We start from the raw sequence: 21417 nt of genomic DNA on the forward strand, positions 1-21417 counted from the left end.
TAAGAACATAAACACTAACGTCTGAAGAGAAACAATGAATCTCATCTACTTGCAGTAATTGATTTGTGTAAGAACACCAATACTATGTTGGAGTAAGCTTGAATTAGCTTAGAGAATAAGCTATCCTAATCCCACCGAGATATGGTTTACTAAGAGGATTAGGAAATATCTATAGATAAGCTTTTACTAATAGGATTAGGAGATATCTATTCTTATATAAAGGAGTTGCAGAGTTGTTGCATCCCTTAAGAGTTTTGAGATTGTTAGAGAGAGCTTAAAGTTTTGAGAGGATTTTCCTTAAAATTAATAAGAGAGCAAATTCTTATTATTGTGATCTTGCATATACAGTCGAGAAACTCAAACTATATACTAAGTCTGTAAGAAACGCATAACCGAATCTTATAATGAAAGTAGACTGATATTCATTCAGACATTTCGCCTAATAGCCAAATCATAGCAATAGAGTACAAACTCAAAACCAAGCCTAGGACGCGAAATTTGAAAGGCATTTACAGATCTGATAAAAAAAGGAATGCTGCTATCGTTCTTCTTTCCCTTAACCCCTTTCACTCCTGATTCTCCTGGCAAGCTGAATATCCTTAGGCATGAACGTAACCGTCCTGGCATGAATGGCACAGAGGTTCGTGTCTTCGAACAGGCCAACCAGATAAGCCTCAGCTGCTTCATGTAATGCCGCGACGGCGCTTCTAAATTTTAAGTCTGGAGGGGAAGCATGCGGATCAAAATGTGACACCCGTCTCCTTCTTTCTCGAAAAGGACGTGTTACCAACAACATCTCAGGACACACGTCACATACCTACATCTCCACTCACCCATACCAAATAAAAATCAGAATGAAATCGCCCAATAGCACCAATCCGTCCAATACTCGTATATATGTTTGTTTCACAGGTCAGTCACTCAGTGAGGTATACTATGCTAAACCCAAAGTCCATAAAATTGATATCACTCCGAATAAATATAATTTAATCCTAACACGTGACAAACAATGATACCTAAAGTACTCAAAGAACATACAATGGTCCTAACGAGGTGCACACTTGCTGCCCACAAACATGCCAAAAACACCACAGAGAAAGTGCGTGGTATCACCGTCCGTTGACGATTTATCGACTTCTCCAGGCTACGGTTCAACCGGTCGAATAAAGCTAGCTGTAACCTCCATACAATCCGGCATACAGAAGCACGTCTTTGTATTCGTCTCAAACAAATTTTACCTAAGAGTTTCGCATTAAGTGAAACAATCAATGTTGAATCATCTAATACCGTATTTCCAGTTTAAGCAACAAACCTAAATAACTAATTATGCAAATTCCAAAAATGACTCAAGACAGACTAATTAAATTCACAAAGACTGAGCATATTAGAACTAAATTATATTTATTTGAAATCCTAGACCGTGTGCGAGAAATTCAAGAAAATCCCTCACCGTAGCCAAGATTAAAATGGATCAAAAATGCTCGGTTACTGATATGTTTTGTCCAACAAGACTTGGCTTACACTTTAGAAAGAATTACAGTGAAGGATGAACAAAACTCTAGAACTTTGGTTCAAAATCTTCAAAAAATCGGCTTTATCCTGGATACTTGGGTTCCAATACCCATGGATTTACTGTTTGTTTACTGGCTTCATATTATTCAGAAAATACTAGTTTGCTCGAATCCAACGCAAAGCGACTTTTCATTCCCTTGTTTCGCTGTAACCCTCATTCACCTAAAATGAAAAAGGCGACATCTCTTATGTCAATGATACCAAAGAGATTAAACTAATGGAATTGGGATATGGATTTATGGATGAAATCAAATATGCAGTATTTACAGAGGTCTACGTATCTATTCTAACTCAGTGAGCTATTCTCAGGAAGACCATTATCTTTAAGAGTGGATTCATCGTGGAGGCCAAAATTACCGGGTTCTGACTTTCGGTTGAACTTGGCTCGTCTTTTTGCGGCAAGCTGTTGATTCGGTTTTAGTCGAGCCTCGGGTCTGTGGTTGTAGTTGTTGTATCTTTATTGCTTTCGTTTCTAGACCGAGTCTGTGTTTAGTTTTTCTTTTCTTTTTTCTGCTTCGGGTTACCTTCCGTGTTTCTGTCAAAAACGAAAAAACTTGGTAATAATATCTTTACGTTTTTACCCAAAAAAAAAACGGTGCACTATGTTTTGATGGTAAAATTATGTTATTTTGATATACGTTTGCTAGCAGCCAAACTACATGTGGTTTTTAGTAAAATGCTTGTTGTTTAAAGAATAAATCTGAAAAAATGCTGCAAGGATGAAACATAAGTTTCAGGATCCAAAGAATAAAATCTCAGGAAAAAGCAGAGGAACTTCGACTGATCATCGGAGAAACTGCAAAGGTCTCAAAGAAATGGAAGAGACAAAGCGTAGAGGAGGTACTAAGGTTAGTAAGGTTACCATGGAATCATCAGAATAGCGGAGAAGACCAAGTAGGACGTCGGAGAAGCTATTACGGAGAAGAACCATGTTAGTGTTTTATGGTTCCACAAAAGGAAATTCTAGAAAGTCAGAAACATAGACGTCGAATTTCTGATGATTACCTTAGAATTTCAGAACAGTGGTGTCGGAGGATGACACCGGAAAACACAAAGAGAGTGGTTGTGTTATGGATCATCACTATCAAGTCAAGAGTCAAAGGAGAAAAACCTATATCAGTGGCTATAGAGAAGTTTAACTGAACATAATGGAGTTGAGGGCTCATGGGTTCTCAGAGAAGACTGAGAGAAAGTTTCACCGAGAACACAGAAGTGAAGGTGGCCGGGTTTGTCGCATACGTTCAGAAGAGGTATAGCCACTGGAAACCGTTTTGGGATTTCACCGGAGTTTCAGTTGCAGGAGGGATGCAAAACTGTCGATAATGCATCTCCCTCAAACAAGAAGAGGAGACCAATAGGTTTCAGTTCGAGGTGAAGCAAGCTGAGAAACACAAACACAAAGTTAAAAGTTTCAAGTCGAGACAAGAGACATTGTTCGAGTCATGATAGAGTTTCTTGGATCTTTCTTATTCTTTGTTGTGTCTTCTTATTGATCGCTTAGAGCGTTTGTGTAAACCCTTTGATTGACAATGGAAGTTGTGGGAGACCAGAAACTTGGTGATCAAATTATTTGTGTCTATGAATTAAGCAATCTAATGATCGATAGTTTTAAACAAATGGTATTTGAGTCAGGTCGACGAAAATCTGCAGAATACTCTTCAAGTTCAAAGCAGCTCCAAACGTTGATGGGAAGGGAGATATATGTGGCAGAGACCGGTCAAAAAGATCATGGAAGCTTCAGTTGTGGGAGGAGGATCAAAGGGTTAACTTCGCGATTAAGGGGTGCCAGAGACTTGTACCGAAAGTCTCTCCCTAACGACGATACAAAATTAGGTAGATATTCCTAGTGGTTCTGCAAGGATTAGGTGTAAATGACTAATGGTGCAGCAAGGGTTAGGTGAATATATCCTAAAGGTGTAACAAGGGTTAGGTGAAGAGTCATGTTGGTGATTACGATAGTACAAGATGTGTGCTGGGTTTCGCTGGAGGTTGGAAACCAAAAAGTTGGGTGGTACTTGGTTTGAGAGGAGGTTTGTTGTGAATGCAAACAAAGTCCTACATTGAAAATTTAGTCAAAGAATATCTAGTATATAATCGGATGTTGAACTATGATTAGTACGGGTTTTTTTGGAAAAAAAAACAAAAGTAAATCCATTTGAGTCTTGTCTTCGAATCCAAAATGGACAATATCGTACAAATCATTCGCCGAATAGTTGCACATGGGCTCACTAAATTTCAACATTAAAGACAGTTGATCAATTTTTCTAATAGTTTTTAGTTAGGAATTATTTCATATAAAAATACTTGAGAGTTTAAATATGGAGGGACCAATAGTTATGGTTTGTTTCAATAAAATTCGGTAAAAATGCAATCTATACAATTAAAGCAGAATCCCTACTAGGATTTTGCCTTTCGTTTTACAACTTATTTACAATGACATGTCATTATCATTTAATTTTAATTTCAATAAATGTATTTAAGAAGGGGTTTTCATTAAAGTGTGTTATCACCAAACCAATCTAATTAACGTTGACCAAAAAACCGTGGAAGACACATAATTTTACATAAATAACTAAATGAAAATTAAATATATATGTATTCCATGTTTATGTGACGTTAGTATATAAAATCATCAAAACAAAATTTATAATACATCAATTGTATAACAATGAAGATCAAGTATCTCTCTTCCATGTTTATGTTTTGAATTTCAAACCAAAATTTTAACGTTGAAGACAACCTCCAAGCAAAATTAAAACCAATTTAGTATTAATTCGGATATTTCATATATGTCTATCAAGTGTATTATTATTATTGACACTGATAATTTTGAATTCTATCAAATTTCAGAATATATTTATTAATTATATAAAATTATCTAAACAAAATTTTATAATACATCAATTGTATAACAATGATCTCTTCCATGTTTATAATTTTCCTTTATAATTACAATGTTAATGTTATGCACCTAGAGTTTTCTTGAATAAAATAAATAAATAAAAAGAAAAGTTTAATCTTAAATACACATTGTTGACATATCCGATTTGTTAAGAATCTTAAGATGCTATATACATTAACTAACTAAATCTTTTTATTATTCTACCGAATATTCTTCGCATTATTATTCTCACCAAGCAAAAAAACAAGAATTAGGGATGGACGTTCAGGTACACATTCAAGTTTGATCCGATGTCTATTCCGGTTTCGGGTTTTCAGGATTATAGATTTCGGTTAATTTATAAATCTCAGTTCAGATTCATTTTAGATCTTTGCGGATTTGATTCGGGTTTAGATAAACCGTTTAAATTATTTTTAAAAATTAAAAATTCATATATACTTTAAATTTCTAAAAATCTAAAAATAAAAATAACATATTACATAAATTTCAATAATGTATGCCAAAATATCTAAACTTAACATATAAATTGGTTTGGCATGAATATTTAGATAAATGATCAATAGATATTTCAAGTATTTTGGTGTTTTGAGTATTGTTTAGCTATTTTAGATATTTACTTTTGGAAATTTTCAAATATCATATATATTTTGGATACATTTTATATATTAAATCTAAAGTTAATTAATATACTGAAGTATATAAAAAAATTTTGGATACTTTTGAGTACTTGAAATATTTTGGTTTGGATAGGTTTTGATTCTCTAATTACAGATATTTTGAACCTATTTGGATGTTTAACCAATTTCGGTTTGGTTCTTCAGATTCAAGTATTTTTCCCAACCCTAACCAAAATAGTCAAACTGAAACCAAATTCAATTATATAAATAATCGAACGGTTCAAAACCAAAAATTGAACTAAAACCAAAAAAAAGAAAAAAAGAATTGAAACAAGAATAATCCCATGCTTTTAAAGCGCGGGTCAAAATCTAGTATAATCTTATAAATGCAAATGTTTGTAAGCTATTATTCATTTCATTAATAAAATTGTAATTATGTATATTTTCTTTAGTGGAGTTTTTTTTTTGTCATTGAATTTCCAAAAAACACATCCACAAGCCAAAAGGCTGTGATAAAACAAAAGTACCACAATACTATAAAGGAAGCGACAAAGGCAGCCAGTAGGCGCTAGATAATAATCCCCAAACAGTTGGGTAAGCTAATAAAAGGGTTCTTTGAATATAGTTAACGACAGCAGCTTTAAGAACCATTAGAAATACCAGATGATGAGCTTCATGCTGCATCGACGCAAAGTTGAGAGTCCAACCAACGAGGGCCGTTTTTTTTGCAACGTAAGATTGATAACGTCGGTGTTGAATCACACTTTGTGCAATAGAATCAGCTACTGTATTGCTTCCTTAATCACATCGTCGTTTTCTTTAGTCGAGTTTAGTTCACTAATTTTTCGTAACAGTTTCCTAAATCATGCATTGTAAAATTTGAATGACTCTCTAAGCTCTCATCAAAACTCAATAAATGGGTGGATCTACGTTGGCCAGGATGGGTGCTTACTTGGCTAAAGTTCTCTCTGTTCCCCCACCTAACCATGGTTCTAATCCCTTCCCGCCCCTTTGTACACTGTTTTTATATATTTTTGGAAAAATTGGCAAATTGGGCAAATCGCAAGTTTGCTATTAGGGAGTTGGGACACCTCAAGTTTAAATTAGCAAATTGGGCAAATCGCCTTTTCCAGAATTGTGAAATGTCGACAGAGGGCGCGCATGGTTCTTGATATTACGACCGTGCCACCTCTAATTTTTTTTAATTTAAAAAATCAAAAGAACACCTAATAAAAGCAAAAAAAAATTAAAATTAGAAAAACAAAAACATCTCATCAAAATATACCAGAACCACCTCTAAACAGCTGCAATTGAGAACCAAACATAAGAAGATTCTCACATAAGAACCACCCTCAACTGAACCCAGATCGGCATGGTATCCCCGTCCAGCGTAACGCCCTCGAGGAGGGTGACTCGTAGTCAATCCGCCAGTGATAGAGAAGCAATTCCGAAGAAAATTCCCCGTGCAGGCAAAACTAGAACTCGTTATGAAGGTATCTCCTTTCGCTAAGCTTCGCTGTGAAATTCTTTGGGAAATTTTTTTAAAAATAAAGCGTTGGGTAAATGTCTGGATTTGGTCATTGTATTTCAGTAATGACCACGGAGTCAGAAGTAGACGAACCTGCATCAACCGACCAAGAAGAAGCTGCATCCACTGAACAAGACGGAGCTGCATCCACCGAGCCGGAACTTATTGTCACCACGCCGACTTTCCCGGAAAGACTGTTCGGACGTAATTGCTATCCTGCCAAACCTCGACTGAACATCTATTCAAAGGCGAGTATCATTGGATCGTTAGTGAAGTTGCTAAGAGGCTCCCCTGAAATGAATTGTCTGCTAGGAAGTCAGTTTGGAGCTCTGTTCCACTTACCTGTAGCGCGCTGCTCTAACTCTGCGAAACTTGTACATTCTCTCCTCAGCCGTCAGCTGGTTACGATGCGCCTATATGAGCTCTGGTTCTTGTTTGCAGACAAGCCACTACGCTTTTCTCTGCGTGAGTTCGGAGACATCACGGAGCTGAAATGCGAGCCTGAAAGGGAAAAGTTGGAAACGGGTCAGAATCTATCGATGCCACACCTGGACGTATGTGGAAAGAGTTGTTTGAATCTGAAGATGAAGACGTGACTGTACCAGATGTTTTTCGTACGCTTGAACAGCCTAGTCTTCCTGAGTGGAAGCGGTTGCCACTAGCTCTCATTGCGCTTGTAGATGGGCTCATGGTTTGTGGTCACAAACTTCTTCGTGTGACGCCTGCTTACGTCGAGATGCTGGAAGACACCGGATCATTTCTTCAATATTCATGGGGGAGAGAGGCATTCGTCAGCACTCTGTCTAGATTGACACCACCTCAACCTTCTGATGCTTCTAAAATGGATAAATCCCTTTCGGTCATGCGCCTTCGTTTGAAACAGCAGTCAACAGCGTGTTATGGGTTCCCTCTGACGCTGCAACTTTTTGCTTTTAAAGCTATCCCCTCATTGCTTGAGAAAATTCCTGAACCTAATAAAACCACTTCTTTCTTGCAAGAACCAGAAGGATGCGACTCAACAAATGAACTTCTGAATTTTGAAGACATACTTCTGGTGGAAACCCAAAGAGGTACAATGCTGTTGTCTATCTTATTTGCAAAACAAAAGTTAAGACGCTCAAACTTTGTGTACTTATGAATGTTTGTGTTCTTTGTTTGAGGTTATTGTTACGTATTCAATCCCAGATGAAGGTGGGGATCCAAAGTGGAAGAAAGAAGAATCGATCCCCGAATAGATAACTTAGTTCGTCGAATGCGGGAAGGGCACAAGTTCAAAGCAACAGACTTTAGAGGAGGTGATTCATCCCTTCCACCTCTGAAGGCAGCCGAAAAGGCTGAAGGTGTTGGTGTCAAAAAAAAGTGTCAAAAGCCGTCTAGGCGGTTCGGGAAAGCCTGTGATGAACCTGGAAGTTCGAGTCAGGCGCCGGAGCGTCCTATTCGACCTCGTCGTGGGATATGTAAACAGGCTGAACCAGGAAACTTATCAGATAAGGAGCAAGAGCTGAAAGAGTGGATACGAGTTGAACTGAAAACCCAGTTGGGTAAATTGCGGAACAAGATTTTTGACTGGTTGCATCATGATAGGGGAGGCTCGTCCACGGTTCCGCAAAACACAGCAGCCGGTAAAACAAACAGAGACAACGGTCACGCTTACCCAACCGGCATGGAAGTTCCAAAGAAACGACGTCCGTTCAGTGGTGATGGTAATGATGAAGCTGAAATATTTGGGGTCTGATAGTAAGAAACACAAGAAGAACAACGGCGATGGGTTTACGACGATGAGACGATGAGAATGCATGATAATCATTGTGATGGTCGTACGCCAAATGCTCGCTTCTGGGAAAAGGTAATCAAACTGCTCCTACAATTTTTAATGATAAACAATGCCTGAATCCCGGTCTAACTTTTTTGAGGAAAATTCAACGTGTAGGTAGATTCAATGGCGGGCGAAGGCCCCTCTTTCTCGAAGTCGGCAAACATTCCAGAAGTCGATGTTTCAACGCCTATTGGACCAGAAACTGTATCAAAGCCAGCAAAACCAACTCTCCCGGAACCGTTGGAGGTAAATAGATTATAACAATGAATTTATAGGCTCTAGATATATTATGTTTGCTGTTCAGCTTGGTTTGGCCAGGTATTCAGCGTAGATTATCAGTTGTTCATTTTAGTTAGTGAGGTGTACAGGAATACTGATTTGTTTGGTCAGGTATTCAGGTTATTTAGTTAAGGTATTCAGGTTAATTTATGAGGTGTACAGGAATACTGATTTGTTTGGTCTGGTATTCAGGTTAATTTAAGAGGTCTTTTGCTTAAGTAGTCAGGTATACAGATCTGTTTTATAGTTTTCAGGTGAGTTTCAGAGGTATTCATCTTAGTTAGTCAAGTGTTCAGCTAATTTTACCAGGTGTACAGATTATGTTGATTAGGTGTTCGGATTTTTTTATCAGGAGTTCAGTTTAGTTTGTCAGGTATACATCCAAGTTGTTAGGTGAACATATAAACTACATCTGAATCGAAGTATTTGAATGAGCTATATCTGAACGTTGTCAGGGCGAGGGGGGAGATGGGTCTCCAATATCAGGGCTAAATTTGTTAGCAGAAGAGGTTGAAAAGGGGACACGGAGTGACAATGTGTATAAAGATCCACTGGAGAACACTTGTATGATGCTTACCGTTTGGTCTCATCCTGAATCTTACGTCCTTCCGCCGGAGGAACAAGGTGGTAAAGCGTCACCGACAAATTCTGAAGATTACAAGACACCGCCAGAGGATGATCCGATGACTGAATCTCGCACACCAGACGTTGGGAATTCGAAGCTGAGTCGATATCTCACTAGGTCATTAAAAAAAGCAGAGCTAGAAGGGAAATGTATTACAATAAGCTCAACCAAAAACGATGACCTCCAGACGAAGCGTATTCCGAGACGTTCAACAAAGATTGGAGGAGTGTACACCCCAGACAAGAGACTGAAGAAGCTTTTCCAAAGCTGCAAGAAACCCAAATATACGCCCTTAGCAGACTTGGAGAAAGCGCAGTTTCAAAAGTTTCAGTCAATTCTCCGCGAGAATCCGGCACTGTAAGTTGTTTAGATATACTGTATAAAATTCTTGGACTGTCAAATGTTTAATATTGACTTTTGGTTTGTTTTCAAATTTCAGGAAATTTGAAATTGTTATTGGGATCATGTCTCAAATAAGTTCTTCCTGTCGTTGGCGAGGCCAACAAATTGGGTCAGTACCGAGGTATTCAAATCATCAGAACTTAATCTGTTTTATTCAAGTTACAACACGGATTTCCACCGATTTAATGTTCTAATGGTTTGTACATATTTTTCAGCACATTTCTGTGTTAATTGGTATGCTAGTAAGGCGGCATGGACACAATTATCTGAGTCAGAGGTGCAGATTTGTAGACTACTTCAGTATTGCGGGCATTATATCAAAGTTCGCAGAGTTCGAGAAGGCCTCAGATAAACTGGTATTCAACTGGGGAGGGCTTGTCAGTTACAGTTTCACCGGAAAAACGCGGCGTCGGAATGACAAGAAGGTGTTGTTGGTTGATGTGGACAGGGTGTACGCCCCAATGATGTGGGGAAAAGATCATTGGGTTGGTCTTGTGATCAACTTGACATGCAGACAAGTGGAGATTTTGGACTGCAACATTCCCCTTAATGAGTCCGATAATGAGGTGAACAAGCACATGGCTTATCTTCTACGCGCATTGCCTCATGTCTTAGCTGCGTTTTCGCCTCCTTCTGATAGTAGTCATCCTGAAGAACACCAAGCATTTTCATGGGTGCGTCCAGAAAATATTTACTTCAACGAAAGGTCTGGCGACTGTGGACCATGCGCGGTCAAATTTCTGGAAATGCATGCAGCGGGATACTCCTATGAGGATATGGGGCAGATCGATGACAAAAAGGTGGACATATTCCGTCAGAAATACGCGATGGATACCTATGAAGAATTTATTGGAAACGCAAAAGTTCAAAACGATGGTTGAAGACGTGTATACTGCCTGCTTCATTTCGTTTGTTAAACCAAATTGTTAACGGTTATTGTATCTTTTCATTCATCCAGACACTATAATTCAAACAGATCAGTTTATCTTTGAAGGTTTTATATCGTATTTCTTATATGTTTAGGGTTTAGGGTTTAGGGTTTAGAGTTTAGGGTTTAGGGTTGCATGTTTAGGGTTTAGGGTTTAAGGTTATTGGAGTATAAAACAATTTCAGAAGTAGTTGGTGTTTTTACTGTTTCATTTAATAAGTGTTAGTGTAAAATTTAAAAATGGATTGCAATAACTATTTCTCTGAGTGTGTTAGGTACAAAATGTGGGAGGGGACAATAACTTTCCTATTAACTCATAAGACTCCTTTGTCTATTTCTTTATTCTATATATACATATTCAATGCGTCTGATAAACATCTCCAGCAGAACTCAATAGTATGGCATCTCTAAACTTCCTCAATCTTCCAGAAGAAATTTTGTGTAAAATAATAGAGATGGTGGGAGCGGATTCATTCTACTATCTTGGTGGTATTTTGCGGGCTGGGAAACGCGGTTATGCACTTGTCCACGAACCCTCCGTCTTAAGGAAGTGTAATGTTCAGCCAATGGTCACCTTTGCAACATGTCAAATCTGCACTGGTGGTCAGTTTCGGGAGTTTTTGATCAAGTGCGTATCAGCTGGCAACACAAACGCTATCTACTATGAAGGGCTATATGCAGCACTGATGGTAGGTCCTGAGAAATGTATTAGAATATTGCAACCAAATGTTCCAAATCATGATTTATCAACTTTAGCCGTCGGCATTTTTAACGTGTGTATTGGCAATGACAAGGAAGCCAGTAAACTGTTTCAGCAGTTCGCAGCTAATCATTATGACCTTCGCTCGGATGCGATAGTTGGACTGGGAGCTGATCTAGAGTGGCGATTGATATCATTTGGAGCGCCATACATGAACAGATATGGTGCATCTTTCAAATTTCCGGATGATGAGGTCATCAAGTCACCAAGCTGCCTTTATGGCCATGATTACACAGTCAATTTTGAAGGTTCTTGTAAAAACTGCAGGCTATTTTGGATATGCTGCAACATTTCTCACATCCTCTAGGACTTTATTTATGTTATCCTCGATGTTATCTGTTTTCTAACGTATAGCTTAAGTATTCGTAGACCTTAAGTATTCGTATACCTTAAATATTCGTCAATGTTATATGTTTTCTCTCGTATACCTTAAGTATTTCGTCAATGTTATATGTTTTCTCTCGTATACCGTAAGTATTTGTATACCTTAAGTATTCGTATACCGTTTAATCAATCAAAAGTGAGTAAAGATAAATACTAATGAAATTATGAATAGAGATGTCAATTGAGCTGTCCATGTCCAATGGGTATGTCCAAATGGACAAAGCATTTTATTGGGCATTATTTTTCTTAAGTCCAAATTGACATTAGCCCATCTAATTTGGACTTAATAGGTTTCAGTCCAATTGGACAACTTTAAATTTTGGGCTCTCGTATACCGTAAGTATTCGTATACATTAAGTATTCGTATACCGTCAGTATTCGTATACTGTCAGTATTCGAGTACCGTCAGTATTTGAATACCGTCATTTTTCGAATACCGTCAGTATTTGTACACCGAGTCTTATCTTTTCATGATAACTGTATGAGTAAAGAAACGATAAACCGATGTTGGAGTGTGTCTCCTAGCTTTGATGGTATACGTCACTTTCCAAAATAACAGCTAATGTTATACTCGACAACGGAATTAGAACAATGCTTAATGTGGTAAATGCATTACAACAAATAATAATTACTGCCAACTGTCGAAGGGCGAAAAACTCGTGGCGCAACGAAAATCCCGGAGGAAAAGACCAACCTCTTTTATCCAGAAGCATCGGTTACACATGTCTTCAGCCTTGCTTAACTCCATGTGCCACAGATCCCAATCGAAATCCAACGTAGGTGAACAGGGGCAATTATAAAACAAAGGTCGATCTGTTGACATGAACATGAACTTCTTTGTTAAGAACCACTCGTTAACGACCGGCACCCACGGAACATCATCCATTCTAACAAGCCATCCAATTGTACCAACTGCTTCTCTCGTATAACTAGCGAAGTAGTCCTCATTATCCCAGTAGAGTTTGCGAGTCATTGCATAGGTATACAACGCTCGTTCGTATCCAGCATCCGCTGCTCTCTTCATCAAAGCAAGACCTTCTTCGTGGCGTTGTAGGGCGTAGAAATACTCAACACCCTTGATGTAAAGAGTACTTGGGTTTCCGACATCGTAGCATCTTCTCAACAACGTATTACGCAAGCCTGTCCACCAAGGGTGTTTGTACAGATCAAACAAAGAATAGACGTCAGGCGTGTCTACCAGCGCACGCATTGACTTACAAGTAGATCTGAGTCTATACAGATCTTGAAAGGAATTTTTTGCGACGCAGGAGACAATCAATTGTTGGATTTCTGCAGGAAGATCTAGAAAAGTCATCTCTGCCATTATAGCCAGATTGTGTTTTCAGCGTTGTGCAAATGATGTCCAAAATTCAGCAATTATAGCAAGCGAAGGGTTGTCTATTTACGATGGTCACGCCCGTATAAGTGTTAGTTTTTTTATTGACCCTTTAAAACATGATTTGACAGTGTTAGGTTTCAAATGTAGGTGGGACAATAAATTCTCGTATTAACCTCACACGTTTTCTCTACAAACCTGTTTATTAAATTTCTATAATCCCTCTCATACCAACCATAAAACAGACCACAAAAAAACTCCAACAAGTGACCCCAATAGTATGGAAGCTCACGTACTCCCAAATCTTCTCCAGGAAATTGTGTGCAAAATCATTGAGCTTGTCGGAGAGGAATCATTTTTACAATCTTGGCCCTTTTCTGCGGGCTGGAAAACGCGGTTACGCCCTCGCACACGAGCCCTCAGTCTTGAAGAAGTGTGATGTTAGTGAAATGGAGGACGGGTTCGTCACATGTCAAATACGCCAAGGTTGTCAGTTCCGGGAGTTTCATCTCAAATGTGTCAGTGCTGGCAACAGAAATGCAATCTACTTCGAAGGTCTCCTTACAGCACCGAGCATAGGACTTGAGGAGAGTATTAAAATATTGGAACCAAATGTCCCAATGCATGGAATCTCAACCCTAGCTGTCGCCATATTCAATGTTTGTCTTGGCAACGACAAGGAAGCGAGCAAAGTGTTTCAGCTGTTCGCAGCATATCACCATGACCTTTGATCGGATGATACTTGTGAAATGGGAGAATCCATAGAGAACCAATTGAAAGCCTTTGGAGCGGAAGACCTGAACTGCAACAAATATGGGGAATCTTTCAAGTTTCCGGATGATGGCGTTATCAAGACACCCAGGTGCGTGTATGGCCATGATTACGCAGACAACTTAGAAGGTGATTGCAAAAACTGCAGGCTATTTTGTATTTGCGTCAACATTGCAAACATCCTCTAGGACTTTATTTATGTTATCCTCGATGTTATCTGTTTTCTATCGTATAGCTTAAGTATTCGTAGACCTTAAGTATTCGTATACCTTAAGTATTCGTTAATGTTATATGTTTAATCTCGTAGACCTAAAGTATTCGTCAATGTTATATGTTTTCTCTCGTATACCTTAAGTATTCGTATACCGTATAATCAATTGGGCTGTCCATGTCCAATGGATATGTCCAAATTGTACGTAGTCCAAATTGTCCAAACCCAAAATAGAACCATAAACCATTCCATGTCCAAATGGTTTTAGCCCATCTAATTTGGACTTAATAGGTTTCAGTCCAATTTCACAACTTTAAATTTTGGGTCAAATATGGACTTAATAGGTTTCAGTTCTTGGTTAACCCATGGTCATTAAGCCCATTAATGGAATTATTCGTAGACCTAAAGTATTCGTAAACCTTAAGTATTCGTATACCGTCAGTATTCGAATACCTTCAGTATTCGTAGACCTTAAGTATTCGAATACCTTAAGTGTACCGTCAGTATTAGTATACCGTCGGTATACAAATACTGTCCGTATTCGTATACCTTCAGTATTCGTAGACCTTAAGTATTCGTATCCTAATTTTACCAATATTAAACATGCAATAAAAGACAGCAATAATAAACAGAAATCATAAACTATATTATAATATAATAAAGAGTTCGAAAAAAAAAAGAGTTTAAAATAATTACAAAAAACACTAAAATTCAAAATATTTAATAATATTAAAAGAGGAGGAGGTTCCTAGTCGGAGTCGGAGGTGCTGGAGTCGGTGCCGGAGCTGGCTGGGTAGTTGTCCATCCTGAACTGCCCAGAACCCAATGTGTCGTCGGTCCTGTCGGACGCGTCGTCATCCACGTCCGTCTCCATCTGCATCCAGTCCCAGTATTCACCTTCTTCATCGTCCTTAAACCCCGACGCTCCTTCGCCGTCATATCCGTAACCGTCATCCTCCGGGTCACCTTTTTCCTCCGCCTTGCGAGCATGTTTGCTACTGCGGGGGTTGGGGCTTCTGCGGCGGCGTTAGCGAGGGGTGGATGGAGGTGTTTCCTTTAACCCCTCCTCGACTTCCTCCGCCTCCTCGAACAGGGCCTCGAGTGTGGCGAACTCATCAGTTTCCAGACCCTCGCGGATCTCTTCCTTCAATCCGGCCTTGGCCAACTCGATCAACTGCTGCTCGGTGCGTTCGCCGACTATAGGCAAACTGTAAAAGAATCGTTTGTATTTTGCGACGGTCATTTTGCCTTGGCTAATATCATAAACCATTTTTGGAATGAAAGAGGTTTGCAGAGAAAGAGGTTTGCAGAGAATATATTTAGAAAGATGAAAAAGATATTAAATGACAACTTAGTATATATAATACGAAAATAATTAATTAATTTTTTGGTAACAGACGCGGCGTTCCATTACTACTCCTCGGTTTAAACCATGCGAATTAAAGTAGGAAACTTTATTGTCGCAGACAGAGTTCACTTAAATTTATTTTCGTGTTAAAACCATAAGTGTACGCGTGTTCGTACACCAACGAAGAGAGAGATGAGAATACCTTAAGTTCATACATAAATTAGTACAAATATGTATAAAGAAGATGTCTTCTCCGTGTCAGAAGGTAGGCCTAATTTCAAACTACATTATGAAGCTTACGTAACCGAGGGGGTATAATGATGACTTCGTACACCTTAACCGAGGGTGTATAATGATGACTTTTGTACACATTATGAAACTAAATTAATTCAAATGGGTTTGCTTTTTAATTGGATATGGATAGGCCCATTATGAGATAAACAGTTAAAATTTGATAGAAGAGTACAAATTAACCTTTGAAATGATAATAGATCCGAGAAATGCTAAGATCAGCGAAAATTACATAATAGATCCGAGAAATGCTAAGATCAGCAATCCACCATAATTAATTGCTTAAGCTCTTTGATCTCCTCACGCATTTGCGCAAGTTCAAATTGCAGCTCACGGCGGAGCGACACCTCCACAGCATACTGACTTCTCAAGCAATCCAGCTCTTCCTCGAGGGCGGTAAGGCAGTCATGACGGATGTGCAAACCATCGTTCTACAAGAAAATATATTAGATTTGTTAGCTAAAAACCATTTCTGTTAACAATGGAGGCAAATTTAAGTACTGTGAACTCCAATATTACCTTAAAATCTTTGCATACGTAATAGTTTCTTCCTCTGTCATCAGCTTCCACGGTGATAGCTCCACCGCAGACACACTTCGTTGGAATTTTGTAATTGGCATAGACACAATTGCTCACCCAGTCAAACTTCCTTTTGTGGTGCTTTATCTCTTTATAGTAAGGATCCGTCATTTTGTGGTACTGGTGAGTGTGGTGAAGAGAGATTGTTGAGTGTTGTGAAGAGAGATTGTTGGGTGTTCTGAATTATACTTATATAGTGCAAGATTGTAACGGCTATATTTTGCTTCAAAAGCATTTCTAACGGTAATATTGAGAGGGATATATTCACCATTTTTTATTTCAAACGTGTTTATTGGTTCATAGAATTTTAGTAGAATCATAAAAAAATGACACATTACAAAAAACAACATCAAGAGTTCATTACTCATCCGATTTATTACATTACAAAATAAATAGTTATTTGAATATGATCACCAACCCAAGTAAAACTAATATAATAACCATTCCACCAACAAAGTATTCGAAGCCATTGGTTAACCTTGTTCTCTTTTCAGCTAACTCAGACACTACCTTCTCTAGCCTAACCAGCTTCTGCTCAGTCTCATTCTGGAGTTCCTTAAACTTGTTAAGTTGTGGGTCATAGTCATTCAAAAAGGTTAGATTATCTACCTTTTCAGACAATTGAAGTGTGTGCGTATCCCTGGCTCTCATCTCCTCCATAACCGCCTCATCCCACCATTTATGAACATGACAGTCTCCATCATTAACATTATCACACGTGTAGTATCTTCTACCTGGATCATTTACAGTGCGAGATGTTGCTTGCTTAGGCCGACCACCACAGTAGCATGTCTGCGGGAATCCAAATTCGACCTCGGGTTGCGGAGGGTACTGAACCGTCGCAGCAGAATTGTAAGTTAGCTCAGCTTGGTCCCGACGAATAAGATATTCAACCTCACGGTCTTCTGTGTCGCTGGAGTCATTCCCACCATAGTCCTCTGATTCCGAAGGCTGGCTATAGCTATAATCAAGTCCCATCTTTAGTATAAAAATGAGAGTAAAGAGAGAATCACAAAAAATCTGAAATATAGACGACACAAGCACTCATACTTAAATAGATTGAGATTGTAACGGATATAATATTATTGGACCACAATACAACGGCTACATTGTATTTAAATGTCTTTCTAACGGCTACATTGGCTACACAGATATCGTACATCTCAAGTTATAAACAAGTTACATCAAATCATAAACATGAACACCATATTAAGAGATGACAATAAAACCATACATATCTAATAAATTCAAGAAGAGGCACTGCGCAATCCATATCTCATCAGTTCGCAAAATAGCATTATACATGTGTTATTAGGAAACACCTAAACACTTAAATTTCCAAAAAACAAGAACTCCCTTGTCAACAATACATAAAATCTCCTCCATCCATAACCCATCATTGTAGCGGTTCTTTACAAGACTTTTTGTTGTGACCTGAGATATGACATCGACTACATGTGTTTAGTTTCTTCTTCTTCGGACCCTCCTGAAAAAAACATAACAGCCTTTATTCAGAAAATATCCATGACTACAGTCAGATGAGATTAGGTCGTACCGGTATTTCTCCTGCAGAACGTTTACGCTTGGTCGGTGGACGTCCTGGTGGTCTCTTCGTCTTTGGTGGTAACATGATAAGGTCACTAACCTCCGAAGGTATGAAAAGATCTTGCGGATCTGGAACCGGGAGTGTAACACCCTTTGTTGTTTCATTCCATGTCTTTTTTAGATAGGCGTCTGCAACGAACTCTGAGTGCTGCAAGTCCCAAAACATAGCCGCAGCAATGGCATGTCGACATGGTATTCCAACTTTCTGGAATTCAAGACATGTGTAAGACCTGGTTTCCAAATTAACAGAACTCCCGAAGCCGGTTGTTTTTAGAGTTACCTCAAATTCAAAAGCAGACAGAGGCATCACAGCGTACGCTCTTGCGTCTTCTAGATTGTTCTCCATCAACTCGTCAACAGCCGGGGGGATCTCACCCCTCATTTTCGATATCTTTCGCTGTCTACTCACAAACCAACGACTAATCATGCGTCTGATGAACTCAAATAGCGCCATTATCGGGGAATCGCGCGCAGGAACTAGTGCTTTGTTGAGAGACTCAGCTATATTCGAGCTCATTAGATTGTACCGCTCGCCCTCAAAGTGTGACCTTGTCCAATGCCTAGGATCGATCTTCTCAAGATAATCCCAACAGCGCTTATCTGTAAGTTTGATCTCCGCGTAAAGTCTCTTAAAGTGGGATACCTTGAATACCTCGGCTGTCCTGCCAACCATTTGCTTCTGATTCCTTTTCTTGAATTTTGCATCGACGTTTCTCTGTAGGTGTACGAGGCAGCACCCATGGTGTGAAAGAGGATATCACTTATCTTTAGCAACACATATTTGATTTGCTCTATCAGACACGATAGATAAATCGGAGCCATCTTCTACGATCTCTTTCAGCTTCTCAAAAAACCAACTCCAAGACTCATTTGTTTCATTGTCTACAACAGCAAACGCTATAGGGAATACCTGATAATTGGCATCTTGCCCACTTGCAGTTAGTAAATACCCTTTGTACTTCCCAAACATATGAGTACCATCCACCACAATAACCTTCCGTAGATGCTTCCACCCGTCAATGCAAGCTTTCAGCGCCATGAACGCGTACTTAAACCTTGTCTGACCCTTATCATCTTTTTCAGTTTTGATATGAGTAATGGACCCAGGATTTGCATACTTTACAACATAAAAATATTTCGGCAGGAGCTTGTAAGAGCTCTCTTCTGTTCCTTGTGCAGCCACAGTGGCTAACTCTTTTGCTTTCCAACATTTCCAATATGTGGCCGTAAACAAGAACTCAGTCCGGAGCATCTCGGGTAATTCAGATGCGCGCGGTCCAGCTTGGAGCCTTTCATACTTCGATCTCATTAGTGCAGCTATTACTTTCGACGTCGCATGTTTCTTATATTGCGCTTTAGCATCAGATGTGCAGACATGCTTCAGTTGCGCCTTCCTCACCTGATTTGCCGAAGATTCCCCCAATTGTTTAGCCATAACATAAAATTTGCAGTTTTTATCAATGCATTTCGCTGCGACGTAGTTAAACGCATGTTTGTGGAACTTGAACCTGAACACCTGCTTTAAGGCATAAATGTGCAAACTGATCTTGAATTCTTGCTTGCTACTGAATAGTTTCCCAGTGTACATATCAGCATCTACTAGAGTGAAGTCAATATCATCGACGGTATAGTCGTTAACTGCTTTGTTGTTAGACGAAGCTTCTGCATCCTCAAATCCATATAGCTCAACGGCCCTAACGGATTTCATGAGTGATTCGTCATCAGCCTTATCCTTTTCACGACGTCTTCTTGCGTCTTCCTCACGGCTTCGAGACTGAGGTACCGGTTCGATAAAGTCGTCATCCTCGTCTTCTTCTACCAGGGTTTCATGTGTCTGACCACCGGAAACACACATACGTACCGGTTCGACAAAGTCGTCATCCTCGTCTTCTCCATCTGGAGTTTCATGTGTCTGACCAACTGAAACACACATAGGTACCGGTTCGACAAAGTCGTCATCCTCGTCTTCTCCATCAGATGTATCATGTGTCGGTCTAGACGAAACACATTGAGGGACCTGCCCAACGAAATCATCACTGTCGTCAACTTCCCGAGTATGCATGTTGAACGGCTTTGGAGGAGTCTGGAGAACCAACATTTGGGAGTTGTTGTCCAAAATTGGGTCCTCTTCTTGATTTGGATCTGAATGATTCTCAGTGTCGGCCACTTGATCACTTGACTTGACACCTACATTGTTACTTGCTTCTTCAATATTCTCCATCGAAATTCTAGATGAGCCTATGTAATCTCTACCCTCATCTACGTAATCTTCAAAAGTTGATGGTGGGTTTGCGGTACGCTGTTTGTTTGTAGATGAACCACTGCCTTTGTTTGAAGAAGGATTAGTTCGTCCACTCCTCATTTTAGTCACCACCTCACCACGTACACCTCCATATGTTACGTTCGTTCGACAACCACCACCTACCCCTCCATCCTCATCCTTATCATCGTCCTATTCGCAATTTCGTCCAACAAAATCATGCCATAAATTGTAATCATAATCCTCATCGTCGTCATCTTCGCCTTCCCCTAACACAGCATCTTCAGTCGTGTCCACTTTATTCTGAACGTCACATGTAGTTCCATCCACTTCACGCATCCCAAAACCATTTGAGGCATAAACTGCTTCAATTTCCGCAACTCCCATCAGAATTATTTCATCTTCGGTCAAATCAGTCTCACCGTCATTAACATCATTCCGGGTGTGCACATCAGCAGACGTACTCTCAACTTGCATTTCGTTGCTGCTGGCAACTTCTTTGGACTTCAAAAGATTCCCCAGTGGCCTCAGAAAATGGATTTTCCCATCTACTTCCTCTTTGAATGTGACAAATACGTTGATGTACTTGTCCACCTTACGTGCCGAAGTGAACAAGTCGAAATCCTTGTCGTTGGAAATTTGAACAGGAGCTTCTCTTTCACCAACAGCACAAGATCCGTGTTCACCAAGCCAATATGACATCTCAACGGCAACAGACATTCCAACTAGACCGTATGCCTCAATAATGGCCCGCTTCAAGTCTTCAACAGAAGTTATCAACTTCCCAGAGACAGCCCTCCCCATACGGTCGCTATCAAGTTTAAAATCCCAGTCACCAGTGTCGTACATAATCCACCGTCCAGAGATTACAACGATGTATGAATCGTGAACACCTACGAAAAATAGAACATAAATTCATTTAAAAATTCAATGTGCTAATCAGAAGCAATAAATATAGTCTCGTACAAAAAAACACCTGAATTTCGAACACCCTCAAATCTGTAATAAATGATTTCAGCCATAACTATAATGTCATAAATGCAATGGTGTACGGCTTATATATGATTTACCTTCAATGCTAGATACAGAACACCCACCATCCACCATACCCTTTCCTCCCTCACCATATCGGATGCAGCTCATGCCTCTGTGTGTAAAATTCGCAGCCTCAAGTTCCCGAGTTCTGTAATCTTTTTTACTCAT

The 21417-nt window shown here is 39.3% G+C and overlaps 2 protein-coding genes across 3 annotated transcripts; both read right to left on the reverse strand.

The window, feature by feature from the left end:
• Positions 1-382: 382 nt before the first annotated feature.
• Positions 383-20376, reverse strand: LOC117127440. 2 transcript variants are annotated; one of them, XM_033277807.1, is made up of 2 exons: positions 17905-20376; positions 383-17783 (listed from the first exon to the last, which is right to left on the reverse strand). In XM_033277807.1, exon 1 carries the CDS (start codon positions 20314-20316, stop codon positions 18712-18714), a length of 1605 nt encoding a protein of 534 aa, XP_033133698.1. In that variant the 5' UTR covers positions 20317-20376; the 3' UTR covers positions 383-17783; positions 17905-18711. The 2 variants fall into 2 exon arrangements, with proteins under 2 accessions (XP_033133698.1, XP_033133693.1); XM_033277802.1 differs by having other exon boundaries at positions 383-11857; positions 14190-20376.
• LOC103873697 lies at positions 17884-18627 on the reverse strand. The gene has a single exon (XM_033275928.1). The coding sequence runs from the start codon at positions 18625-18627 to the stop codon at positions 17884-17886; it is 744 nt and encodes a 247-aa protein (XP_033131819.1).
• Positions 20377-21417: the final 1041 nt, after the last annotated feature.

The sequence above is a fragment of the Brassica rapa genome, chromosome A01, assembly GCF_000309985.2.
Source record: "Brassica rapa cultivar Chiifu-401-42 chromosome A01, CAAS_Brap_v3.01, whole genome shotgun sequence".
In the NCBI taxonomy this organism is placed as follows: domain Eukaryota; kingdom Viridiplantae; phylum Streptophyta; class Magnoliopsida; order Brassicales; family Brassicaceae; genus Brassica; species Brassica rapa.

What these genes read in the sequence shown, in the direction of transcription:
- LOC103873697 (XM_033275928.1), bottom strand. Translation starts at nt 18,627, where the DNA reads ATGGTTGGCAGGACAGCCGAGGTATTCAAGGTATCCCACTTTAAGAGA.
- LOC117127440 (XM_033277807.1), bottom strand. Translation starts at nt 20,316, where the DNA reads ATGAGGAGTGGACGAACTAATCCTTCTTCAAACAAAGGCAGTGGTTCA.